At 50.7% G+C, this 23,496-nt stretch overlaps 1 protein-coding gene across 1 annotated transcript; it reads right to left on the bottom strand.

Moving 5' to 3' along the window:
* Positions 1-301: 301 nt before the first annotated feature.
* On the bottom strand, positions 302-20,434 carry UBN1 (ubinuclein 1). The gene is made up of 16 exons (XM_056866485.1): positions 20,150-20,434; positions 18,970-19,056; positions 17,261-17,356; positions 16,250-16,384; positions 14,648-14,751; positions 13,395-13,833; positions 12,652-12,722; positions 11,999-12,128; positions 10,997-11,115; positions 10,428-10,556; positions 9,365-9,508; positions 5,134-5,184; positions 4,488-4,530; positions 2,839-4,077; positions 1,212-1,464; positions 302-393 (listed from the first exon to the last, which is right to left on the bottom strand). The coding sequence occupies exons 1-16, from the start codon at positions 20,396-20,398 to the stop codon at positions 341-343; spliced, it is 3,342 nt and encodes a 1,113-aa protein (XP_056722463.1). The 5' UTR covers positions 20,399-20,434; the 3' UTR covers positions 302-340.
* Positions 20,435-23,496: the final 3,062 nt, after the last annotated feature.

Genomic DNA, 23,496 nt, shown 5'->3' with positions numbered 1-23,496 from the left:
GAAATATATGCCTATACAGGTGAACGAGTCATAGGATCTCTGCCGAGCATTAAGCCCAGGAGCAGGACAACCCACAGGAGGAGTGAGTTAGACCGTAGAGCTTGGCTCCTGGATCTAATTCCCCCCCCCCACTTCCCGGAATTGGGTGAAGTGCCAGTGGCTTCCAGAGCTGTGCCCGGTTAAGTGCTTCTCTCCCACCCCCGCAACAGCATGGCGCACATCTCCACGGAAAGCCACACGTCTGAAGCGGCCAAGGACATGGGGGCTCGATTCTCGAGCAGGCAGAGGGCACCCTCGTCTGGGTCTCCTGCGGGGCTAGCGGTGCCCTCTTTCCTGGCCGTCACAACTTCCGCGGCTGCACGCTGGACCCTTTGCCGTGAAGCTGGGGAGTATCTGGAAGAGATCAGAAAGAGGAAGAGGAGTTGGTTTTTATACCCAGCTTTTCTCAACCTTTAAGGAGGTTACAATCGCCTTCCCTTCCCCGAGAGCCAGCGTGGCGCAGTGGTTAAGAGCGGGGGTTTGGAGCAGTGGAGTCTGATCTGGAGAACCGTGGGCAAGCCACAGCTCTGTTAAGAGTTTGCCAGATTAGCCTCCGCCGCTCATGTGGAGGAGTGGGGAATCAAACCCTGTTCTCCATATCAGACTCCACCGCTCCAAACCACCGCTCTTAACCACTACACCACGTGCGTTAAGTGCTTCTGTTTTTTTTAGTACACAGTGAGGCAGTATGCTAAATCTGTATTTAGCATTCGAAGTTTGCAGTTTTAGTTCAATGGATACAGAAAGGCCTATGTATGTATTCTATGGTACCACCTATTACTTTATTAATTATCAAATAAGTGCTTACAATTTCCTTGCTTTTTATTGTATAGTATAGAAGAATGTTAATTTAATAACTAGGATTAGAAGCCAATAATTTCAGCCTAAAGTTGATGAAAGTGTATGTAAGTTGAAGCTTGGGCACAGACATATTTCTTTTTCTGATTTTCCCCCATTCTTTCCCCCCTTGTTTTCTTTTTTCCGTATCCTTATATATAAAAATAAATTTAAAAAAAGAAAGAAAAAAGAACTTGCACCAGGGCCATGAGTGTCTTCTTTGCAACCAGGGCGACCATGTGCGTGAGAGATCGCTGCGGTGCTAACATCCCGGTCTGGGGCAAACACGAGTCCCCGTTCCCCCCCCCCCTTCCCTTTTCCCACCAAGCACTTACTGTGCCCAAGGCCGTGATGGAAAGTCCCCGGGGCCGGTCCCGTGACGATGGCATCCTTCGACATCCCGGCCTTGGGGGATGATTCGGAGCTGAAGGAGATGACGTGGAGAGGGTAGGAGTGGATGGGCGAGAGGATGCCCAGCGGGGTGGAGCCGAGGGCGGGCGGCAGCTTGGCGCTGCCGGCCTTGTAGGGGGGAGGCAGGACGCTCAAGGAAGACGAGCTGGTCAGCAGCACCGCCCCGCTGGCTCCTTTCTGGAAAGGGGAGGAAGCATCCATTAGGACAGCAGAGCAGGGGAGGCGGCCGTGGAAAACAGCCCGTCTCCGCAGGACAGCTTCAGGTGGGAAGCCGCCGTAAATCAGTAGTAGTAGGACAACATTCAGTAGCCTCTTCAAGACCCACAACATCTTCCAGGGCATAAGCTTTCGCATCTGACCATGTGAGCGTTCACTCTCAGAAGCTTAAAAAGGTAAAGGTCCCCTGTGCAAGCACCGGGTCATTCCTGACCCATGGGGTGATGCCACATCCCGATGTTTACTAGGCAGATTTTTGTTTACAGAGTGGTTTGCCAGTGCCTTCCCCAGTCATCTTCCCTTTACCCCCAACAAGCTGGGTGCTCATTTTACCAACCTCGGAAGGATGGAAGGCTGAGTGAACCTTGAGTCAGCTACCTGAAACCGACTCCCGTCGGGATCGAACTCAGGTCGTGAGCAGAGCTTGGACTGCAGTACTGCAGCTTACCACTCTGCGCCACGGGGCTCTCTCTCAGAAACTTACACCCTGGAAAATTCTGGGGGTCTCGAAGGGGCTACTGGACTTGAATTTTGTTCTGCCTCCATAGGACATTCTCTCCCAAGTCCCCAGAAGTTACTAAACAGCTCACGAGCCGCTCTTCTGAGATCTCCGTTTTCCTGGCCCTACGTGCTTTCGAACAGCCAAAATGGCCAGCCACCATTTTCGGCCAAGAGAAGTCGACGTTTTCAGGATGCAGACTCCTCCACCCAACGCTGTGCTCCCGCAGAACTGCGGCAGAGCCCCAGCTCTGGAAAAGATGCCTGGATTTTCAAGAGCAAACCACGGTGGTCTGGCAACATATCCCATGGACAAAAGGGGCGCACAAGAGAAGCAGGGGTGCAGAGAGGCATGCAAGGCTAGGGAGGTTTATGGAAGAGCCTGTATTATATACAGTGATCATTTATGGCAGGGGTCCCCAAACTTCTTAACCCCAGGGGCGCCTTTGGAATTCTGACACAGGGTGGTGGCGCAAAAACAAAATGGCTGCCACAAGAGGTGGAGCCACACAAAGAGGAAGCCCAAGGGCAGGTCAGATATGGGGTAATTTAAAAAAAATACACTGGGAAGAAGAGTGAGAGACAGAATAAAACCAATATCGTGGTGGCAGCCATCACTGAAAAAAAACGCCATTTTAATCTACCTAGCTGATCCAGTCTCCAGTGGCCAATCAGAAGCTTTGCTGGGCAAGTTCCCCACCTGGCCCCGCCCACTTTTTAAAACACTTGTTGGGGACCTCTGATTTAGGGAGAAGACAGCCGAGTCGTTTCCCAAGGGCCTTACATTCCAAAGCCATGCTTGTACCAACACCCTGGCTTTTCCAAGGGGCCACTTACCGTCACCGAGGTAGAAGATGCCGCGCTGGTCACCACCGCCGGCTTGAGGGAGGAGGTCAGCAGCTTGGCCACCCCTTGCGTCCCCCCACTTGAGCTGACGTTCGGGCCTCCTGGCGGAGCCACCAGTGTCAGCTTCTGAGAGACGGGCGTCTTCTTGGCGGCGGCGGAGCTGGGCGAGGAGCGGCTGGGGGCCTGCCCGGGAGAGGGGAGAGACGTGCCAGGCAGCAGGTTGCCGGCAGAGGGGCTCTGGTTCGCGGCCCCGGCAGATGCGGAGCCGCTGGGAGGAGCCAAGTGCCGGGAAAGGGCCACGAAGGGCGACTTGTAGGACGGCGTCGAGGAGCCAGAGACGCTCAAGTGCTTCCCTAGGAAGGTCAGAGAGACAGGCGAGGAACTGGGGGTCTTGTGGGAGCTGCCGGACGCCAGGGAAACGGTCGAGGACGACGAGGATGGCGAGGGGGCAGAGTGGAAGCCGGGTGCTTTGGCGGGCCCCTTGACCTGCTGCGGTAGGAGGGGGCGCGGGGGCAGCGGGGAGGTGGCCTTGGGAGCCTGCAGCTTGACATAGGGAGGGGAAAGGGGGAAAGGTTTGGGCTGCTGCCCTCCCACAGGAAACGCCTTCGCTGGGGGGGCCGGGGTCGAGGTCTGGGGCCCATGAGCCGCACGCGGGGCGCTGTGGTGCTTGGGCTTGGAGAGGTGAGCCTCCAGCTTGTTGGGGGGAGTTGGGCAAGGGGGCTCTTTGTAAGCGGCGCCCTCCGCCTTCTTGTCTGCCGGGGTCTGGCCCAATGCCAAGGCCTGCTCGGCCAGGAAGTTGAGGGGCGACTGCAAAGAGCTGCCGGCGGGCGACTGGGCAAGCGAGGGGCCCAGCTTGGCGAAACTCTTCTTCTCTTCCGGTGCAGCCTGGCCGGGGGGCTTCTCGGCGGGCGCCTTGTGGGGGGCAGGAAGGGTGAAGTCGGGGCTGTCCCCTGCGCGGCTGTTCAGCGCTGCCAGCTCCTTTGAGACGGCCTCCAAGGAGGAGGCTGCGTTCTGGATCAAGTCCTCGTCCAGAGAGTCGTCCATGCTGAAGGTGGCTTGGGCCGCCGTGCTGCTCGGGGCGGAAGGCGCGCTCATGGCCAAGAGCTCCCTGGTCTGAGGGCTGAGGCCGACGGTGATCCCCTGAGGCTCTGGAGAGAGCGAGACCGTGCCGCTCACGTGGATCACAGGCATGGAAAGGGGCACCTTCTTCTCCGGCTTGCCGGATGGCTCCTGAGAGAAAGCGCAAAGTCATGATTAGACGCGCAGTACGTTTAAACTGTTTCCCTGCTGTTCACTTTGCAGCCAGTGTGTTGCCCACACAGATATTTTGGATAAAATATACCTTGGTGTTATTTTGTATATTTTTACTACCTAAATTTGGTTTATTTGACACGTTTCAACCTCCTTTGCCCTTGACAGCCATGGAGGAACAGATGCCGGTGCCAGACGCACCCCCCCCCCCAATTCCTAAAGGTAGACTGCATGTTCCTCAGGGCAGGGACCAGAATTTTGCATACGTTACCCCAAAAAGCAGCAGGTAAGGAGAGAGGACTCCCTAAGCAGAAACTCCTGGCCGAGACAGATGTTTTGGTACTCACTAACTGCAGCTGTTCCCTGACGTAATGAAGGAAATTGCTCACCTTCCCCTTCACCTTTGGAGGAGCCATGACTTTCTTCTTCGCTCTGTAGAGGGGGGCACAAGGGAGAGAGGTGTTCACTTTACCCTCCACGGAGGCACTGAAAGGCCAGGACAAGCGGCCGCCAGCTAGATGACTTCTGGCATGCCCCCGAGGGGATCCTCAGTCCCGAGAGAGGAGGCGCGAGAGACAGAACCATGATAAAAGCCATGGGCACATAGTGGCCCATGCGTGAAGCCCCAGTGCAACCCCAAGCATCTCCCATGCACAACCTTCGATCGCTGGGCTGGGTAAGACCAATGCTGCCCCATTCCAGCCCCACCTGAGGGCACGTGCCCTGAGACGGATGCTTCTTTTACGCAATGCCATCTGTAGATGGCACAGGCTAGCCTGATCTCGTCAGATCTCTAAGCAGGGTCAGCCCTGGTTAGTACTTGGGATCGGAGACCTCCAAGGAATACCAGGGTTGCTGTGCAGAGGAAGGCACTGGCAAACCACCTCTGTTAGTCTCTTGCCATGAAAACCCCAAAAAAGGGGTCGCCATAAGTTGGCTGCGACTTGACAGCACTTTACACACACATCTGCAGAGTCACCACCCAACTCGGGGCAAGAGAGCGGAACGCTGTGGCAAATGCCGCGCAATACTCACGGGATGGACGTGAGGTGACCGTGGACTCGTCTGCTCTCCTTGAACAGCGTCCTAAAAAAGGAGAAGTGAACGGTTGGGGGAGGGGGGCTGCACTGGCCAGCCAGCAAGGGGCCAGTCCTCCAGGTAATGGAAAGGATCTGTCCAGTCCAAGCTCCTGGGGCCACTCTAGTGGAACCCCCAAAATCCCAGCTGTCAGTTTCAAAACAGCCAAAGTTCTAGACCTCATGGTCTCCAGACTCCACGGCTGTTTAAAAAATGTGCTGGCAGTGTATTCCCCCCCCTCCCTCCCAACAGTTTAAAAGCTTTTCTGCATAGCAATGTGTTAACACAGGTAAATCAAAGAACATCATTGGTTCTTGTAGGTTATCCGGGCTGTGTAACCGTGGTCTTGGAATTTTCTTTCCTGACGTTTCGCCAGCAACTGTGGCAGGCATCTTCAGAGTAGTAACACTGAAGGACAGTGTCTCTCAGTGTCAAGGGTGTAGAAAGAGTAATATATAGTCAGAAAGGGGTTGGGTTTGAGCTGAGTATTGTCCTGCAAAAGTATTGTCCTGTAAGTATCAAGATAATGTGCTAATGAGGGTATGGTATGTTAATATGGAACCATTGTATCCTGAAGTGATCTGTTAATGTGTGTAATCCAAAACTAATCTGTATGGCTATTGTTGAATGTTGTCTTTGTCTGGAGGTTTTTCAGGGCAGGAAGCCAAGCCTTATTCATTCTTAAACTCTCCTCTTTTCTGTTAAAGTTGTGCTGATGTTTGTGAATTTCAATGGCTTCTCTGTGCAATCTGACAAAATAGTTGGTAGAATTGTCCAGTCTTTCAGTGTCTTGGAATAAGACCCTGTGTCCTGTTTGTGTCAGTCCATGTTCAGCCACTGCTGATTTCTCAGGTTGGCCAAGTCTGCAGTATCTTTCATGTTCTTTTATCCTTGTTTGTATGCTGCGTTTTGTGGTCCCGATGTAAACTTTTCCACAGCTGCAAGGTATACGATATACTCCTGCAGAGGTGAGGGGGTCTCTTTTGTCTTTTGCTGATCGTAGCATTTGTTGTATTTTCTTGGTGGGTTTAAACACTGTTTGTAGGTTATGTTTTTTCAAAAGTTTCTCCATCCTATCAGTGACTCCTTTAATAAATGGCAAGAATACCTTTCCTATGGGAGACTGTTTTTCTTGAGTTTTCTGATTTTTGTTTGGTTCAATGGCCCTTCTGATTTCATTCTTGGAGTAGCCGTTTGCTAGCAGTGCGTGATTTAGATGGTTAGTTTCTTCCTTGAGAAACTGTGGTTCACAGATCCGTCTTGCACGGTCCATTAATGTTTTGATTATTCCTCTTTTCTGTCGGGGGTGGTGGTTGGAGTTTTTGTGTAAGTAGCGATCTGTGTGAGTTGGTTTCCGGTAGACCTTGTGACCTAACTGAAGGTTTGATTTACGGATGACAAGGGTATCAAGAAATGGGAGTTTACCCTCAATTTCCTTTTCCATGGTAAACTGAATGTTTGGATGGATATTATTAAGATGGTTTAGAAAGTCCATTAATTTTTCTTCACCATGGCTCCAAATGGTAAATGTATCATCTACGAACCTGAACCAGACTGTAGGTTTGTAAGGTGCTGATTCTAATGCTGTCTTTTCAAAATATTCCATGTAAAAGTTTGCTATTACTGGACTGAGTGGACTTCCCATAGCTACTCCATCAATCTGTTCATAAAATTCTTGATCCCATAGGAAATAACTTGTTGTCAAACAATGGTGAAATAAGGCTGTTATATCTTCTGGAAAAATCTGGTTAATCAATGAGATTGTGTCTTTTACTGGAACCTTGGTAAAGAGGGATACAACATCAAAACTGATTAATATATCCTTTGGATTGAGTCTTAACGGACTGAATCCGTTAAGACTCAATCCAAAGGATATATTAATCAGTTTTGATGTTGTATCCCTCTTTACCAAGGTTCCAGTAAAAGACACAATCTCATTGATTAACCAGATTTTTCCAGAAGATATAACAGCCTTATTTCACCATTGTTTGACAACAAGTTATTTCCTATGGGATCAAGAATTTTATGAACAGATTGATGGAGTAGCTATGGGAAGTCCACTCAGTCCAGTAATAGCAAACTTTTACATGGAATATTTTGAAAAGACAGCATTAGAATCAGCACCTTACAAACCTACAGTCTGGTTCAGGTTCGTAGATGATACATTTACCATTTGGAGCCATGGTGAAGAAAAATTAATGGACTTTCTAAACCATCTTAATAATATCCATCCAAACATTCAGTTTACCATGGAAAAGGAAATTGAGGGTAAACTCCCATTTCTTGATACCCTTGTCATCCGTAAATCAAACCTTCAGTTAGGTCACAAGGTCTACCGGAAACCAACTCACACAGATCGCTACTTACACAAAAACTCCAACCACCACCCCCGACAGAAAAGAGGAATAATCAAAACATTAATGGACCGTGCAAGACGGATCTGTGAACCACAGTTTCTCAAGGAAGAAACTAACCATCTAAATCACGCACTGCTAGCAAACGGCTACTCCAAGAATGAAATCAGAAGGGCCATTGAACCAAACAAAAATCAGAAAACTCAAGAAAAACAGTCTCCCATAGGAAAGGTATTCTTGCCATTTATTAAAGGAGTCACTGATAGGATGGAGAAACTTTTGAAAAAACATAACCTACAAACAGTGTTTAAACCCACCAAGAAAATACAACAAATGCTACGATCAGCAAAAGACAAAAGAGACCCCCTCACCTCTGCAGGAGTATATCGTATACCTTGCAGCTGTGGAAAAGTTTACATCGGGACCACAAAACGCAGCATACAAACAAGGATAAAAGAACATGAAAGATACTGCAGACTTGGCCAACCTGAGAAATCAGCAGTGGCTGAACATGGACTGACACAAACAGGACACAGGGTCTTATTCCAAGACACTGAAAGACTGGACAATTCTACCAACTATTTTGTCAGATTGCACAGAGAAGCCATTGAAATTCACAAACATCAGCACAACTTTAACAGAAAAGAGGAGAGTTTAAGAATGAATAAGGCTTGGCTTCCTGCCCTGAAAAACCTCCAGACAAAGACAACATTCAACAATAGCCATACAGATTAGTTTTGGATTACACACATTAACAGATCACTTCAGGATACAATGGTTCCATATTAACATACCATACCCTCATTAGCACATTATCTTGATACTTACAGGACAATACTTTTGCAGGACAATACTCAGCTCAAACCCAACCCCTTTCTGACTATATATTACTCTTTCTACACCCTTGACACTGAGAGACACTGTCCTTCAGTGTTACTACTCTGAAGATGCCTGCCACAGTTGCTGGCGAAACGTCAGGAAAGAAAATTCCAAGACCACGGTTACACAGCCCGGATAACCTACAAGAACCAATGAACTCTGACCGTGAAAGCCTTCGACAATACAAAGAACATCAGTTTGAGCAGCACAGGAGGAAGGAATACAGCCGCTCTGTCATATATCATTTTTCTGGAGCGCTCATAGACCCGCTAGGGCATCTTGGGGCTTGTGAAATGCCGAACAAAAACAGAGATTAAGAACATAAGGAAAGCCCTGCTGGATCAGACCAAGGCTCATCAAGTCCAGCAGCCTGTTCCCACAGGGGCCAACCAGGTGCCTCTAGGAAGCCCACAAACAAGACAGCTGCAGCAGCACCATCCTGCCTGTGTTCCTCAGCACCTAATATCATAGATATGCTCCTCTGATCCTGTAGAGAATAGGTAAGCATCATGACTAGTATCCATTTTGACAAGTAGCCATGGATAGCCCTCTCCTCCATGAACATGTCCACTCCCCTCTTAAAGCCTTCCAAGTTGGCAGCCATCATCACATCCTGGGGCAGGGAGTTCCACTCTTCCTTCAGACTTCATCTGCACGAGCCACACACGAGGCACCGTCTCCCACAGCCCTGCCCCCCCTCTCAGAGCCTATCACCCCGCCCTGGACACCTTCCCCATCCTGGGCGTGTTTACCCAGCTGCCTGCCGGCCCTTCAGGACGAGAGCTCTTCAGACAGGCGGGCCTCTCCTCTCAACTGCAAGATTTAACACTCGGGCTCCCAGTCCCTCCCTTCCAAAGCTGCTCTGCCAGAATTGAGGGGCCAACTGCGGGAGGGGGTTTCTCTAGCGGGAACAGCCGGTGCCCGGCAGTTTCTTTGGCCCCCCCGCCCCCACTCACCGCGCCTGCATCCAGCCCTTGGGCCACAGAGGCTTGACTTCGGCATCCAGGAAGGTCTTCACGTAATCCTCCATCGGCTGGACCTTGTTCTTCTCCAGCTCGTGCCCGTCCAGCTTCAGCTTCACCACCTGGCACAGCAAATCCCTGCAGGGAGGAAGAAAAGGTTCGCGACGAGGGTGACTCGGGATTACAGAGCTCCGCTCACCTGGTCCGGCAGGGCATTTGTCACCCAGTTATCCAGTCTGTAACGCCACACAGTTGAGCTTTCTAAAGGTTCTCCTCCAGGAGCTGTCCGGCACCCGCCGGCTCCAAAGCTGGGGGGGGGGGGGATTGACTGCCCTGAGGTCACCCGGCAAGCTTTTAAGTGCAGCTAGTAGCCATGAATAGCCCTCTCCTCCATGAACATGTCCACTACGTAGGCTGAAAGATACTTGAACAAGTAAAACAGGTTGATGAATGCTACTTGAGGGATGCTTGTAAAATTCTCTGAGGTCAGATTTTACTGGCACAATCCATCGCAGTAGACCCAGTGTTTGTTACTGACTTACATATTGCTAAGGGTACACTACTTCTTCCTTTGGCTAAGGAGGGACCTCCAAAATTCCCTTTATTTTTGATGATAGACAAAGTTGCCCCAACAACTCTAGCCATCCCCTTGAAGTTGATAACCTCAGCAGACCAATGAACATAAGAACATAAGCACCTAATATAACAAGCATGCTCCTCTGATCCTGGAGAGAATAGGTATGCATCATGACTAGTAGCCATTTTGACCAGAAGCCTTGAATAGCCCCTCTCCTCCATGAACATGTCCACTCCCCTCTGAAAGCCTTCCAAGCTGGCAGCCATCACCACATCCTGGGGCAGGGAGTTCCACCATTTAACTATGCGCTGCATGAAGAAATACTTCCTATTATCAGTTTTGAATCCTTCACCCTCCAGCTTCAGCAGATGACCCCCGCGTTCTAGTATTATGAGAGAGGGGGGAAAATGTCTCCCCTGTCCACTCTCTCCAAACCATGCACAGTTTTATAGACCTCTGTCACGTCTCCCCTTGGCCCACCTGATCGCTTCGTTCCACTGAAACTTCTTCCGGGGCCCCATGATGCGCTTCCCTCCTTTGTCGTCATCTTCCTCATCGTCGGAGCAGACCCGCTCCCGCAGTTCCTTGTCCTTTTCCTCCTCCAGCATCCTGAGGGGAGAAAGGCGGAAGGAAGAGCCACGCTGGATCTCGAGAGAGACGGCCGCCCCGCCCTGGCATCCCGTTTTCCTGCAGGGGTTGGCTGGGCAGCTCGGGGGAGGCCCTCAACACAGGACAGGAAACAGGCAGCCCTCTCCAGCTCATGACCGCCCCATCCCTCCCACCCCCACCAGCAAACAGGGACGTGCTCTCTCAGAACCCATTTAAGCCACTGTCTTCTCTAGGAAGTCAACAAGGATGTTTTTAGAACCCTCGACGCAACTTCCATCAACTCGATTCCATCAACAGGAAGCTTTGCCTGCAATTCATGGAGACGGACAGTGGAAGGAAAAAAGGGGCCAGGCACGTCGACGGTTTCTGGTCCGCAAGGGAAACCCCGAGAGTCTGGAAGGCATGGGCACAGAAGGTGGGGGAGGGAATTGGAAGCCTACTTGGCGAATTTGGCCTGGGTGTGTGCTTGGCATTCCTCCTGGTACTTGGCCATCTGCTCCGGCATCACCCGGCCAATGGCTTCCTTGAGCTTGTGAAGAGGCTCCTTCAGCCGACCCCCCTGTGCAAAGGACAGCGGAAAAGCGATTGTCACACTCGAGCGAGTCATGAACACAGGAAGCTGCCTTATCCTGAATCAGACCCTCAGTCCATCCAAGTCAGTATTGTCTACTGAGACCGGCAGCGGCTCTCCCAGGGTCTCAGGCTGAGGTCCTTCACATCACCTCCTTGCCTGGTCCTTTTGACTGGAGATGCCGGGGATTGAACCTGGGACCTTCTGCATGCCAAGTAGGTGCTGTACCACTGAGCCACAGCTCCTCCCCGGGGGGGGGGGGAGGCCACCCACAGTCCATCATGAAGGACAGGACCCAGTGGCTTTTGTAATGGGGAGGGAAGCAGCCCTTTGGCATCAGTCTCCTTCCTTCAACAAGAATGCTTTCCCCCAAAGGTAAAGGGAAAAGAAGTCCAGGCCAGCCCTCGCAAGTGGGAATCCTTACAGCAATCTTTCCTCTCACTGTAGGGCCAGCAAGGATGATGAAGAAGAGTTGGTTTTTATATGCCAACTTTCTCTACCACTTAAGGGAGAGTCAAACCGGCTTACAATCACCTTCCCTTCCCCTCCCCACAAGAGACACCCTGTGAGGTAGGTGGGGCTGAGAGAGCTGTGACTAGCCCAAGGTCACCCAGCTGGCTTCGTGTGTAGGAGTGGGGGAAACAAATCCAGTTCACCAGATTAGCCTCCGCTGCTCATGTGGAGGAATGGGGAATCGAACCAGGTTCTCCAGATCAGAGTCCACCGCTCCAAGCCACCGCTCTTAGCCACTAACTGCATAGCACGAGAGCTCATGGCCATGATGTCTCGCACCGCTCAAGATATGCTTTTCCTTGTTTAGGGCTGCCGTCCTTTGCAATGCCCGACGGCATGGACCATCCACAATCCCCACCTGCTCATAGAGGTACAGCCTGCGGGCCCGCTTGACCAGAGTGTCTTTGCTGCAGGGAAGGAAGGCGGCCAGGTAAGCGTAGACTCCCGACCGGATCTGGCTGTTCAGCTCCCGGGTTTGCAGCTCGATGCTGAAAATGACAGACTTTTTTTTTAAGCACGGGTTTCCCCCTCCCTCCTACCCCCTCCCATGCTATCATGAGAGAGTCCAGGGCAGAGATACTGAAAAGCGCTTTGCTGGTTAGGAAGGTAAAGTTACATCTGTGCTGGCTTCTCTCCCGGCACTGTGAAAATGGCTCTAGTGAACCTGGCAGACTCCTAACTTGAGTTCTGCACAGAAGAAGAAGAAGAAGAAGAAGAAGAAGAGTTGGTTTTTATATGCCGACTTTCTCTGCTACTTAAGGGAGAATCAAACCGGCTTACAATCACCTTCCCTTCCCCTCCCCACAACGGGGGGCTTGTCCAGGAAGAAATGCACAGGGACCAGATTGCTGGATGCACTTCCTAAATAAGCATGGAGGAGGAGGATTTGCAGGGCAAGGGAGTCACACTTCAAGGCCGGGTGTATATGACAGGGTTTCCTAAGCGATTGAAAACTGGTCGTTCCTGGCACAGGTTATGCTCATTGTCCAAAGATTTGAGAAGAGGACTCACTCCAGCAAGATGTTGTTGATGTCCTGGTTGAAGAACTTGTGCTTCCCTTCGCCTTCCGCAGCCCTGGCAGCCTGGTTGGCAAGAGATGGCGCAGAACGGTTAGCAGCCAGAGAGATACAAAGGAGGGGGGGGAATAGAAAATTGAAGCACAAAGACATTCTGCGGAAGCCAAAGCCAAGCGCAGCCTCCAGAACCAGCACCACTGACACCGAGAAGTAAGAGCAGCCCTGCTGGGTCAGAACAAGAGGGCAATCCCTCTTCCGGCCCAAAGGAGTCACACTGACTCCTCCCGCACGAATGGGCAAGGTGATCACCGCACCTACTGGGACAGGGATTGGTGCCTGTGAGCACCATGGTGCCTGCCGGCATCTTCCCTGGCGCCCTCCAGGTGTTTTAGAAAGTGAGTGGGGCTCATGCCCAGCGGGGCTTCTGAGTGGCAGCTGGAGATCTGGCCATGCAGATGAAAATAACACTGTTTTGGAGGCAGCTGCCGCCACAGTGTTGGTTTTATTCTTTCACTTCTCTTTCCCAGTGTATTTTTTTAACTTTCTTCTCTTTTCCCCTGTGCTAGGGCTCTCAATGTGTGTAAGCGCGCGCATCTCCCATGGTGGTCAGTTTGTGGCTGGCTCCGCCTCCCGTGGTGGCCATTTCGTGGCTGCATCCCCCACTCCATGTCAGAATCCCAAAGGTATATGCAGGCTGAAAAAAGGTTGGGGACACACACACACACGGGTTGGCGGTACCTGCATCAGCTCCTCAATGCGCTTCTCCAGTGGCGCGGGCAGCCCGTCGGGGAGGGCCAGGGGCTGCTTGATGTCTTGTTCCGGGGCCGCCCCGAGAGGGTCGCTCCCGTCCTCCACGTCCTGGAACGGGCTCTCTTCCGGGGAGTCGTTGAGGAGCTGCTCCAGGTCCAGGTCTGTCAGGGAGTCCATGGCGTTGGCCGCCTGCAGCAGGTCGCTATCGCTGGCGTGGCCGAAGAGAGAGAGGAGGGGGTCGGACACGCTCTCCACCTCACGCGGAGCCGGGGTTTCGGCCAGAGCGGGGACAGCCACCTTCGGCTCCTCATCCCTCTTCTTCTGCGCTTCCTTCTCCTTTTGGAATTTCTTCAACATCTCCTTGACGCTCAGGGCCCCCGAGTACTTCTTCTTCTTCTTCTCTTTGCTTGCATTCAGGGCTGTGAAACTATAAGGAGGACATGGCATTAGGGTGCCTGCAAAGAGGGAGAACGGGCCAAGAGAGATGCAAGATTCGTGGTCCTTTGTCCCCTAGGTCTAACTTTGGCACGAGGCTTACGTTTTTCAGGACAATTAAAAATCGCTTCAGTAGCAAACTAGCTGGCCCCTGTGTGGGTAATGAACATTGTGCAGCAGGGCCATCTATAAGGCAGGCAGGGGTCTCTCTCTGCAAGGGAAACAGCATCGACTTTTCAAGTTAACCAAAAGGGAAAAGACCCCAAGGAAAATTACCGTTGCTTTTTTTAAAATGTCTGCATGAACACCTTAAAGTAGGGAACCGGAATGGCTATTAATGGCTATTTCCATCATTTGAGGGAGAAAACCACCCCATTTTGCTCCTCGAGGAAGACCGGTTACCTTCCGTGTGTCCCCAACGAAGGAGACACCAGCAGATTACGGGTGTGAGCAACGTTTGCACAAGGAAAAGGGCTGCTGGAACACACGAACTGGTTCTGACACTCAAGTCCTTCTCACCAGCTCATTTATTAGCGGTAGCGTTCCTTTCCACATCACGTGGAAAGCTCTGATCTCCTTTCCACCACCACCCCCGTTTTCTTATCAGCTAGGCCACTTGGTGGAGGTGAAGACCACTCTAGGTAGATTTCAGAGCTACAACAGGGATCTGAGCTTCCGCTCCTCCACCCCACCTGCCAATCAAACCTGCTCTTCTCCTTGTTAAGGTTCATCTGTCCCTGCTGAAAGAAGGATGGACACACCTACTGCTGAAACAGCCACTTTCGTACAAAATGGCAACCTCTTACCCGGTTTTGGGGAACTTGGATTTTTTAGATTTCTTTTCCTTGTCGTACGAATCATCTTTCTTCTTCTTCTTCATCTTCTCACCCCCTTCTTTTAACTTTCGTTTCTGTGGATTCCAGAAAAAGCTAGGGATCAGATGGATATCTAGCAGAGGCCTGGAAGGCTATTCATATAGACATTTGCCATTAAAAGACTAACTTCTATGTCAAAAGAGGGGAAATGTTTCCCACAAGCAAACAGGGAGGAGAGCAAAAAAGGCTCTTCTAACACAGGTCTTGGCATGCGGGACGTGAAGTACAAAAGAAAGAAAGATCCTCTCATATCCTGAATCCCCAAACGTTGAATGTGGTGATAAACATGGTAAATTGAAGTCGGTGCCCTCGAATTTTTCTTTGGTAAACTTTAACAGAAGAAGGCCAGCTGAGCACCCGTTAAGCACCAAACTTCCACTTCCTGATCTGTTCTGGGGACATGGATGAACTTTACGCCTTCGACAGCAAACAGTGCCCTTTGCCTCTGTTTACTTTGCCGTTCCCCAGCCTGTTCAAAGGGGGCTGCTCGCCTGTCTGCAGTCCATTCCTGTGCTTTCCTACACCACCATACTTAGCGGTAAACCCTGTCAAACACTGCAGGCCCTGCTCCCAAGTAAACCTGCGCAGGGCCAGGCTGTCTATGCCCTTTATTTGGCGATCTATAACCACCTCCCCGCCGGTCAGACACTTCCCAAAGCGGCTGACAAAAATACAAGTTACAAGACATGTACTAGGTTGCACGTAACACCGTTTGAGAACATCCAGAAGCTCATAATCCCAAACCTTTTGATGACGTCTTTTTTTTTATATAATTTTTATTGAAATTTCAAAAACAAAACCACACATAACAAACTCAGTCATTCCCATACATACAGTATAGTCCACCTCCCGGGGCGTCCTTTTAAATTTATCATTAAAAGGTAAAGGTCCCCTGTGCAAGCACTGGGTCATTCCTGACCCATGGGGTGATGTCACATCCCGACGTTTACTAGGCAGACGTTTACGGGGTGGTTTGCCAGTGCCTTCCCCAGTCATCTACACTTTACCCCCAGCAAGCCGGGTACTCATTTTACCAACCTCAGAAGGATGGAAGGCTGAGTCAACCTTGAGCCGACTACCTGAAACCGACTTCCGTCGGGATCGAACTCAGGTCATGAGCAGAGCTTGGACTGCAGCTTACCACTCTGCGCCACGGGGCTCCATGGGCGTCCTTTTAATTTTATCATTACAAGCTTACAAAAATGGTAATAATAAAAGAAAAGGGTAAAGGGGGAAAAAAGGCTTTTCAACTATCTTACAATACACTGCTTAATCTTGCACTATGCCAATAATATTAATCATTCTTATCTATTCGCTTGATCTTCAGTCAGCTAACGTTCTCTATTTACCTTTCCGTAAAAACTATATCATATATCCTTTAAATATATCATTGAATATTGCTACTCCAGTTATTATTACTATCCCCCCCCCCAAATAAACTCCAATGTACCACAATCCCACTTTACTTAGTTGTAGTTTAAGTTTTATTTAATCAAAACAGGACGCCCGATTCTTCTAGAATTCTTCCATTACCTTTGGCGATTTCTTCTTTTTCTCTTTAATATGGTCATCTTCAGACTCCGAAGCCTGCCGGAACTGCAGGGTCCCAGAGTTGATGTAAAACCCTCCGTACTTGGTTGTTAGAGAAGCCGGAACGAGCTCGTCATACTGGGGACAAAAAAAGAGAGAGTTGTTTTTTATATGCTGACTTTCTCTACCACTTAAAGAAGAATCAAACCGGCTTACAATCACCTTCCCTTCCCCTCCCCACAAGAGACACCCTGTGAAGTGGGTGGGGCTGAGAGACCTGTGACTAGCCCAAGGTCACCCAGCTGGCTTCGTGTGTAAGAGTGGGGAAACCAACCCGGTTTGCCAGATCAGACTCCACAGCTCCAAACCACCACTCTTAACTACACCACGCTGGGAAGGAGAGATCCGCTGATGTTCTTGCAATGTTTCTCTGGGGGCAGAAACTCAGCAAAACCTCGTTTGCTAGGGGACAGGCCTGAAATCACTCGTGACGTCACCCAACACCAGATTCTGACATGCACATCATCTTGTGCCACGATGAACCCGAGCTATCCTTTCCTCGGCTTGGCTAACGAGAGCCCAGAACCACCGATTCTGGTGCCAACTGCCTGCCTCGACCCCCTGCTTTCAATGCTGCCACAGCTCCTGCCATCAAATTTTTATATCCAGGCATGTGACGCTGCAAGGCTGGTGACAAGGAAATGAAAGCATGGGCTCGAAGCCCATGCTGCCAAAATCCTCTTCTTGCAGGCGCTGGGCTCAACTTGCTTGGGGCAGGAGGAAAGCTGCAGTTTTGGCCCATGTAGAACCAAGATCTGGGTAGATTCTGCTTGGCGGACAAACAGACCGGCGAAACGGTGCTGCTGCAGGAAACGCTCCCATGGTACCAGGCCTCCGCGGCAGTGGATGAGGCCCTACCTGGAACTCTCCCTGCTGCTACGGCAGACAATCCCATCACCTGCACTTGGGTGGGGGGCTGCTTTCGGAAGTCCAAGGCTTCCACTCACTACTCACAGCTTCCGAATTATCAATGAAGGAGTCGGATTCGTCGTAGCCGTATCCCATGTCGATCAGATCCTGAATGCGGTCTTTCCTGCGCTTCTTCCCACCCTGAAACGAGACGGGCCGCCCTTTACAGAGGGACACTGCACAGAACAAAGCAAGCTAGAATCCGCCCCGCCACTAAACGTGCTTCCCCTAGAACCCCGGGCTGGCAGCTAGGAGAGCTGTAAATTCCTAGAATGGGAGTTCTGGGACACCGTCGTCCACCTGATCCTTCACCATCTACATTCTAGGATTGCTTGGCTTCAAACGTCTTCAAGTGGAAAAAAAGGTAAGTTTTACTGTTTACCCAGAGTTATCTGCATGGGGCAACAGACCTGGAATGCAAACCTTAGCAGAACAACACTCTTCTTAGCCCAGCGAGGCCAAGAGACTTAAGTTGTCGCTCTGGTTAGAATTGGGCTGGGGCCCAGGGCACTGTTCTGCTAACAACAGAGCTTCCTTCCAGCACCGAGGCAAGAGACTGAGCCACTGTTCTCTCTGAGCTGAACCAGGGCACTGTGGACGATCTATTTGGTGAGAGTCAGCATGGCATAGCATGGACCGGGATGGGAGAGAACCAGGTTGAGACCTCAAACTCAGTCACACTGCTGTGGGAGACCTTGGCCAAGATGCTATCTCTTAGGCTAACCTCACCAGATTACTGCGAGGACTAGAGACAGCCCTGAGTACCGCATGCTCTTTGAAAGAATGGGGAGATATCGTCGCGATGGAACACATGAAGCTGCCTTATCCTGAATCAGGCCATCAGTACATCAAGGTCAATATTGTTTATGCAGACTAGCAGTGGCTCTCCAGGGTCTCGGACAGAGGTCTTTTATGTCACCTCCTATCTGGTCCTTTCAACTGGAGATGCCGGGGGTTGAACCTGGGACCATCTACATGCCAAGCAGATGGTCTCCGTTTGAGCCACGGCCCTTCGCCTGGGGCAAACTCTTCACCTGCAACTGCACACATTCACAGATGATGCCAGAGCTTTTTGGTAGAGGACAGATTTTACAAGATGGCATCCTCTTCCAACACATAGGCAATCCGCTACCGTGGCTGGGTAAAGATCACCATCAGGGGTGATTTTTGTCCCCCTTGGTCACGCCATCAGTTCCAAAGATGACAGGGAATGATTTCCCTGCCTGATCTCTATCTGTGAAATGATCTGCTCTGGAAAACCACCGTTGATAATCTATAAACATTACACAAACAACCCTAGAGGCCTTTGCCACCCTACACAGCCAGAGGAGACCCTGCACATGGGGGCTACACGCACCACTTCCACATGAACACATGAAGCTGCCTTAAACTGAATCAGACCCTTGGTCCATCAAAGTCAGTCTTGCCTACTCAGACCGGCAGCAGCTCTCCAGGGTCTCCAGCAGAGGTCTTTCACATCATCTACTTGCCTAGTCCCTTTAACTGGAGATGCCAGGGATTGAACCTGGGCCCTTCTGCGTGCCAAGCAGATGCTCTACCACTGAGCCACAGCCCCTTCCCTCCGTACCAGAATCATAATCTTGGCCACCCTAACACCTCACAGTCTGTTGCGGCTGCTAAGATACCACCATTAAGATACACGCAATCTTTTTTTTATTGTTTGACAACAGTTATCAAAAGAACTTTAGAAAAGAAGCTTCCCCTGGTAACGTAGGCATAAAAGACAACCGTACATATTTCTCTTCAAACTTCCTGGCGAGCGCCTCCACTCTGTGTCGCTCTCTTTCCTCATCGTTGAAGGGATCAGAAGGGTCTTTTTTCTGGAGGATGGGGAGGAAAAACAGAAAGCGAATCAGAACGAAATCCATTGTGCTACCGCACAGAGTAGCCATTTGCACCCAGACGGCGAGAGAAACGCTCTGAGCTGCTCAGCAGACAAGTTCCACTTCATGCTCCAAATTTAAATGATTGCCTTTAGGGAAACAGGCCAGGAGAAACACAGAGACACACCAGAGCTGCCGGGAAGGATGTTTTAAAGGAAGGCCAGATGGCGCTGTGTGGGAAGACAGGCACAAGAAGAACAGACTTCAAACTGGCAAAGAGGGGGGTATGCGTGTGCACTGGAACAGGAACATTCAGCTCCAGGAGTTAGAGGCCAGGGCTCTCACTCAGAAGCCAGCCAGGAAGCTTTTGGGTACAAGAACATCAAAGTGCACCCAAGTTCAATCAAACCACGGTTTAATACATTGTCCGATTGCAGCTCTGGTATCAGAAAGAGCCAAGGCTGGCAGAAGGGGGAGAAGATTGGGACCTCATCCCACCCATGTCTTCTTCAGCTGGAGTATCGGATCAGGTTCAAGGTGCTGGTTTTGACCTTTAAAGCCTTACGCAGTCTGGGACCGTCATATCTTTGGGACCGTCCCTCCCGGTATACCCCCCAAAGAGCATTAAGATCATCCGCTAATAATCTGCTGGTGGTCCCCGGCCCTTAGAATGTGCGGCTGTCTTCGACGAGAGCCAGGGCTTTTTCGGCCCTGGCTCTGGCCTGGTGGAATGCTCTTTCTGAGGACACCAGGGCCCTGTGGGTCATTAAGGAGTTTCACGGGGCATGTAAGACAGAGCTTTCCCACCAAACCTACAGTTGAGGGCGGCCACAGATATTACAACTTCTGGCCTCCCTCCTCCTCTCCTGTGTGTATATAAGATCGACTTGAGGGGATGCCTGTACGTTTGCTTGGCCAATATGTCTGGACTGTTGCACCATCTTTGAATTTTGTTGGTTTTAATTGGGTTTTATTGTTATCAGTTTCAATATTGCTGGTATAATTTTAAATGATGTAACCCGCCCTGAGCCAGCTTTGACCGGAGAGGGCGGGCTAGAAACCACAAAATAAACAAATAAACCTCACGTACCTTTTCTCCCGCAGAACTGCTTTTCCCTTTCCCACGCGTGTTCTTCAGCAGTTCGGGGTAAAAGAACTCAGGGCAACGCTTGTGGTCTGGCTCGAAAAGGGTGAGGGCGATGCGGACGGCTGCAGACGCTGGCTCAGGTTCCTGGGGGGGCTCCGGTCCCGCGATGTCCTCTCGGCGAGGTTTCTTCAGCAGAGTGGTGCCCAGGGGGCCTGGCAGAGAAGTGAGCTGGACCCTGTGGGGTTCCGTCATGGCTACACTGACGTCGACGTCACTCTCACGGCATGGCCATCAACAGCCACACGTACGCGTAGTCCTGAGGATCTCACCATGAAGCACACAGACAGATTTCAAGCGCGGCAGCCAACACAGGTGCTAGATTCCTCTTTTTATGTTGAAAAGACAAGGACCCCTGGCTTTGTCGAAGATCGAGAATCCCATAGCAGCTGTTCGTGTGCTACTGCGTGCTCCTGGATGTTACAGCCTTAATAAAGTACAGAAAACCCAGCAGAAAAGGAAGGGAAAGAAATTCCTGAACGGAGAGGCTTTTACAGAACAGGGTCCCGTGCAAATTTGGCCACAAAGGTCAGTCTGGGCGACGTCACCTTGCCTTCGAGCATTTCCCATACCGGGGCGGAGCATGACGTAAAGGACCCCGAACGCATGTGTTCAGGATGTCCGCTAGGCACAGATACATGGCTTTTCACATCCGAGTCCAAATTAATCTGGTTCACTGCCCGGAGGCCACGGCTTTTGAAACGTCCTTCCAAAGGTGCTCCTTCATATTTTTACCTAGAAAAGAAAACCAAAAAGTTCCAGCCACCAAAAAGCAGAACATGCGGCTAGTGGTGACACACAGGGTATAGGACAATCCAGGGATGCATTAGTATCTGACAGGCCTTTTAACACACGCTCTCTCTCTCCCCCCCATCTATATATAGCGTTTACGCCATGTATCATGCCAAAAGAAAACAATGTAGAAGTTCCATCCTTTACCGAAAGGGGGAATCCTTTAGTACTGTTGACAAGAGAGATTTACAGTGTAGAATCCCACCCAGACAAAATATTTGCAGTGAGGACTTCACCCTGAACAACGGTGCTCTGGACAGACAGAGCAAATACACAGCCCCTTGTTTTCCCCAGGCACGGAAACGAAAAAGCAGACGAACACCATACCTGGGAGAATACATTATTTGCACGCATTGTTTCCTTTGGGGTTACTGACTTCAGAACGATTAACCCCTGAGAAGCAAGGCAGGAGCCGGGGAGTGGAAAGAAAGCGTCTGCGCCCATCGAAAAAGAAATCCGCTTCACGGCACTGATTTCAGACCGTAAGAGACACTTGGAAGTGCTGCTCGCTCAGTCAACAGGCAGAGCACCCCACCCCAAGCACCCCAACCCAGCCTTGGAAAACAATTACAACTGTAATAGAAACCAGTATTCACAGAACACCTAGGTGTCATTCAGACTCACAGTCTTAGAGAAAATCATCCATCCTCGGTAGACCCTGCGAGTTCAGAAGCAAGATATGAATCTGATGGCCCCTCCTCGTTGTGTGCCCCATCTAGCGCTCAAGGGTAGACTGCCTTTTAAAATGGAGGTTCCGTTTAGCTATCCCGCCCCCCACCTTTCAATTTCCAACCACCATCAGGCCAACCACACAGTCTTCTTCGATGTTAGCTCATGCCCTTTTCACAACACTTTAATAGTAGCCCCTTTCTGAAAAAATAAGCCACTTTGAGGACTTTGGGGGTGAAGACAGGAGTGCAGAGATGGCAATAATTAAATAAATACGGAGACTGTCCATCCACAAGCATGCTTTGTAAGAAAGCGAAGTAAAAATCCTTACCAGATCAGACCATATCGCTCTAGTCAGACTCAGTCTAACTCCAACTATCTCCATCATGGCACCCTCCAAGAAGCTCCTTTCAGGCAACAGTCCTTCCCCATACCCTATCCCCGAACCGCCTGGTATTTAGAGGTACCCTGCTTCTGCATATGGAAGCTCCATTCAGGGCTGATGAAGGAGAACAAGCCCTCGAGCAGCAACTGACTCACGGAGACCCCATCCACGGGCATTCCAGGCAGGAGATGAGCAGAGGTGGTTTGCCGCTGCCTTCCTCTTCATAGCAAGCCCAGTCTTCCTTAGAGGTGGTCCCACCCAAGCACTACCCATGGCCAACCCTACTTATAGGTCCCAACCCCTGAAAAGCTTTTAGGACTCAACCCCTGAACTTTCTGACAGAGTGGTTTCTCAGAGGAACAGGCTTCCCTGGGAGGTGGTGGGCTCTCCTCCTTTGGAAGTTTTTAAGCAGAGGCTAGATGGCCATCTGTCAGCAATGCTGATTCTATGAACTTAGGCAGTTCATGAGAGGGAGGAAAGGAAAGGTTGTGCCAGTGTTTGGCTCTCATGGCCCTTTCTTACATGCCCAGGGTAATGTTGATCAAGTAATTTTCCTCCAGGCCAGATTGGCCAGGGATTCTGGATGATTTTCTGGGCATGGAGTAGGGGTCACTGGGGGTGTGGGGGGGGAGGTGGTTGTGAAGTTCCTGCAGTGTTCAGGGGGTTGGACTAGACGGCCCTGGTGGTCCCTTCTAAAGCTTTGGATATCCAGACTGAGAACAGACGACACAACAATAATCTAGCATCACTTTAAAAACTAACAACATTTATTTCAATATGAGCTTCCATGGGTCACAGCCTGCTTCGTCGGATAGATGGGTGCTGGATTAATCAGATTGTGGAATTTTTTTAAATAGTGCTTTGCATGAATGGCAGCTTTACCAACTCAGTACACCATCCCTGTACATAAACATACCCAGGTTCCTCCTTGGGCATTCCCTCCAGCCAGATTTAAGCTAAACTCGGGCCACGACCAGCCAGACACCCTTTCAGAAGCTCGTCGCAAGCCAGAGTCCTGCCCTGCACCCCTCAGGACCTGGTATACTGCTTCTACAGCTGGAGGCTCCATTTAAGACCGGCAGAAAATGACAGCCCTGTCTCCTGCGTTGCTCAGAGGTACACCGCCCCTGCACATGGAGGCTCCACAAAACACCTTCAGATCCTCTCCCCCCCCCCCCAGTCCCATAGCCTTTGATTAAGCTAAACTCCGGCCACGACCAACCAGACTCCGTTTCAGAAGCTCCTCGTGAACCAGAGTCCTACCCTGCACCCCTCAGGACCTGGTATACTGCTTCTACAGCTGGAGGCTCCATTTAAGACCCACAGAAAATGACAGCCCTGTCTCCTACGTTGCTCAAAGGTACACCGCCCCTGCACATGGAGGCTCCACAAAACACCTTCAGATCCTCTCCCCACCCCCAGTCCCATAGCCTTTGATTAAGCTAAA

This window comes from Euleptes europaea, chromosome 21, assembly GCF_029931775.1.
Source record: "Euleptes europaea isolate rEulEur1 chromosome 21, rEulEur1.hap1, whole genome shotgun sequence".
Classification (NCBI taxonomy): domain Eukaryota; kingdom Metazoa; phylum Chordata; class Lepidosauria; order Squamata; family Sphaerodactylidae; genus Euleptes; species Euleptes europaea.
Note: the sequence above shows the minus strand (reverse complement) of the source record. Positions and strands in the feature narration are given on the sequence as shown.